The sequence below is a fragment of the Mandrillus leucophaeus genome, unplaced genomic scaffold (genome assembly GCF_000951045.1).
Source record: "Mandrillus leucophaeus isolate KB7577 unplaced genomic scaffold, Mleu.le_1.0 Scaffold145, whole genome shotgun sequence".
In the NCBI taxonomy this organism is placed as follows: domain Eukaryota; kingdom Metazoa; phylum Chordata; class Mammalia; order Primates; family Cercopithecidae; genus Mandrillus; species Mandrillus leucophaeus.
This window is the reverse complement of record NW_012101421.1, coordinates 1,041,944-1,044,515: the sequence shown is the minus strand read 5'-3', so window position 1 is coordinate 1,044,515 and position 2,572 is coordinate 1,041,944. Positions and strand designations below refer to the sequence as shown.

Sequence of the window (2,572 nt, the reverse complement as noted above, 5' to 3'; positions counted from 1 at the left end):
TGGGGTTTCACTATGTTGTCCAGGCTAGTCTTGAACTCTTGACCTCAGGTGATCCGCCCACCTCAGCCTCCCAAAGTGCTGGGATTACAGGCGTGAGCCACTGCGCCTGGCCCCCCCTACCTTTTTTTTTTGATAGGGTTTCACTCTGTCACCTGGGCTGGAGTACGGTGGCACGATCTTGACTCACTGCAGCCTCTGTGCTTCCTGAGTTCCAGCAATTCTCCTGCCTCAGCCTCCCGGGTAGCTGGGATTACAGGCACATGCCACCATGGCTGGCTAATTTTTGAATTTTTAGTAGAGATGTTGTTTCACCATGTAGGCCAGGCTGCTCTGGAACTCCTGACTTCAGGTGATCTGCCCGCCTTGGCCTCCCAAAGTGGAAGGATTACAGGGATGAGCCACCGCACCTGGCCTTATGTTAGATTTCATATGCTTACCCACACTTTCTTTTTAATGTATAATTCTTACAGTCTGTACAGAAACACTTGTCATTTCACAACTGTAGATCTTAGCTGTTATTTCTGGTTTTATATAAAATTATTTATCTTTCTTTGTTCTTTTCTGCTTCCCAGTTTTCCACTTTTCACTTCCTGACTTGCTTATAGGCACTTTTTCACAGTCCACTTTCTTGTGACTTCATATTTACAGCCTTGATATTTTTCATAGTCTTAGAAATATTCAAATATTTTTAAATGTTTCCTTTAATATTCATTATTTGTTGTTTGCAGTAGTCCTTTTGTATTCGGGATATGTGAATAGATTGTCTTTAAAAATAAAATAAATTCTTGAAAAATAAGGTAAACACAGTAATTTTACTTGTATGGCTTTGGAGCTTATTTTGGCTTTTGGTTCAAGGTGTGGAGCAGATTAATGTTTTGTCTGAAACTATTCTGATGCCTTAGTGCCACTGAGGAAATGTAGTGTAATAATTATTACCTGCCCTTGTTCTGAGCATGGACCACCATCTTTTTATTAAATTTTCCTCTGTAGAGCCAAATAATTACTCTGAAGATTTCTAATCTTTAGGATATTTTGAAATGTCTGTAACATGTTGGATAAGGTGTACTACTATATTAATAGAAAAAATTTGAAATGACTATTAGAATTAGTTTATGTCGGTTGAATTTGGAGTGTGTCTTCCATATTGAACGGTTGTAACTAGGATATTTGAGGTAATTCAAGTATCAGATGAATGGTTCTTAGATTTAGCAGTATCATTAGTAATGTAAGCAGGAGTTTGCTTTATTGTCCTTGAGTGTGTGTACACACACACACATCTGTATTTATACAAATTTTCTATGACTATTTTACTTATCCAGCCATAATTTTTTAGTGCTAGGCTTGTTGCTTACATAGTATTAGTATTTGCATTTGAATGTGCTTTAAAGTTTTCCAGGTTTTTTTTTTTTTTTTCTTGTTTTTCCTCCTTTTTTTTTTGAAATGGGAGTCTCACTTTGTTGCCTAGGCTAGAGTGCAGTGCCTGGGCTCAAGCAGTCTTCCCACCTCAGCCTCTTGGGCAGCTGGGACCACAGGTGTGTGCCACCGTTCCTGGTTAATTTTATTTTTGGTAGAGATGGGGTTTCCCTGTGTTGCCTAGGATGGTCTCTAACTCCTGACTTGAAGTGATCTTCCCACTTTGGCCTTCCAAAGTGCTGGGATTATGGGCGTGAGCCAGCCACCACGCCAGGTCAAAACACTTGTTTTGTTTGCTGTAGTTCCCGTTCAATCTAGTTTGACCACCAGAGCTCTCTCTTTGAATAACATAGAGGAGTTTATCTTGCAGAATTTTATTCCATGGAACTTTGGTAACTGCTTTAAGGTGGTATCTAAGCTAGCTAAATTTCAATTGCGATCATGATTTTTGTTTTAGCTTTTAGGTTATTCTGTCCTAATTTTCTGTTCTGCCTTTTTTCGGGATTATTTTAATGTTATTTTTGTACTACTTTAGTATCTGTTATTGCCTAAGGCCTACTCCTCTTTTACTTCAGATTTTTTTCCATTTTCTGTTTTAGAGCTGAATCAATTTATGAAGAAATGAAACAGAAATATGGAACTCAGGGTTGCTATTTACTTAAAATTAATTCTCGAACATCTAATCGAGCATCAGATGAACAGATACCAGATCCTTGGAGTCAGTATCTCCAGAAAAATAGTATTCAAAACCAGGTATATGTAAAAAATAAAATAAAATGAAGCAAACCACAAAAACTATACTTCAGTTTTTACATTTTGGTTTAACTAGTGTAATTATTAATTATGTGGAATCTGGTCAGTTTTGATCTGTCAGAGGTGAGCTCTTAGATCAGTGGTTTAAAACTGTTTTTAACAAACTATAGTAATCCCTTATGTGCACTCTTTTCAGGTGTGTAATATCAGTGTGAATTGATCTTTTTTTTTTTTTTTGAGACAGTGTCTCGTTCAGTCGCCCAGGCTAGAGTGCAGTGGTGTGATCTCAGCTCACTGCAACCTCTGCCTCTCAGGTTTAAGTGATTCCCCTGCCTCAGCCTCCCAAGTAGATGAGATTTACAGGCACATGCCACCATTCCAGCCAAATTTTGTATTTTTAGTAGAG

General features: G+C 38.1%; 1 protein-coding gene across 1 annotated transcript in view; it reads left to right on the top strand.

Moving 5' to 3' along the window:
* TRAPPC8 (trafficking protein particle complex 8) overlaps positions 1 to 2,572 on the top strand; it is a 135,675-nt gene that overhangs the window by 38,779 nt on the left and 94,324 nt on the right. Inside the window, exon 5 of the mRNA XM_011974378.1 lies at positions 2,013 to 2,166. Coding sequence (XP_011829768.1) covers positions 2,013 to 2,166 — 154 coding nt within the window. The remainder of the gene's footprint in view (positions 1 to 2,012; positions 2,167 to 2,572) is intronic.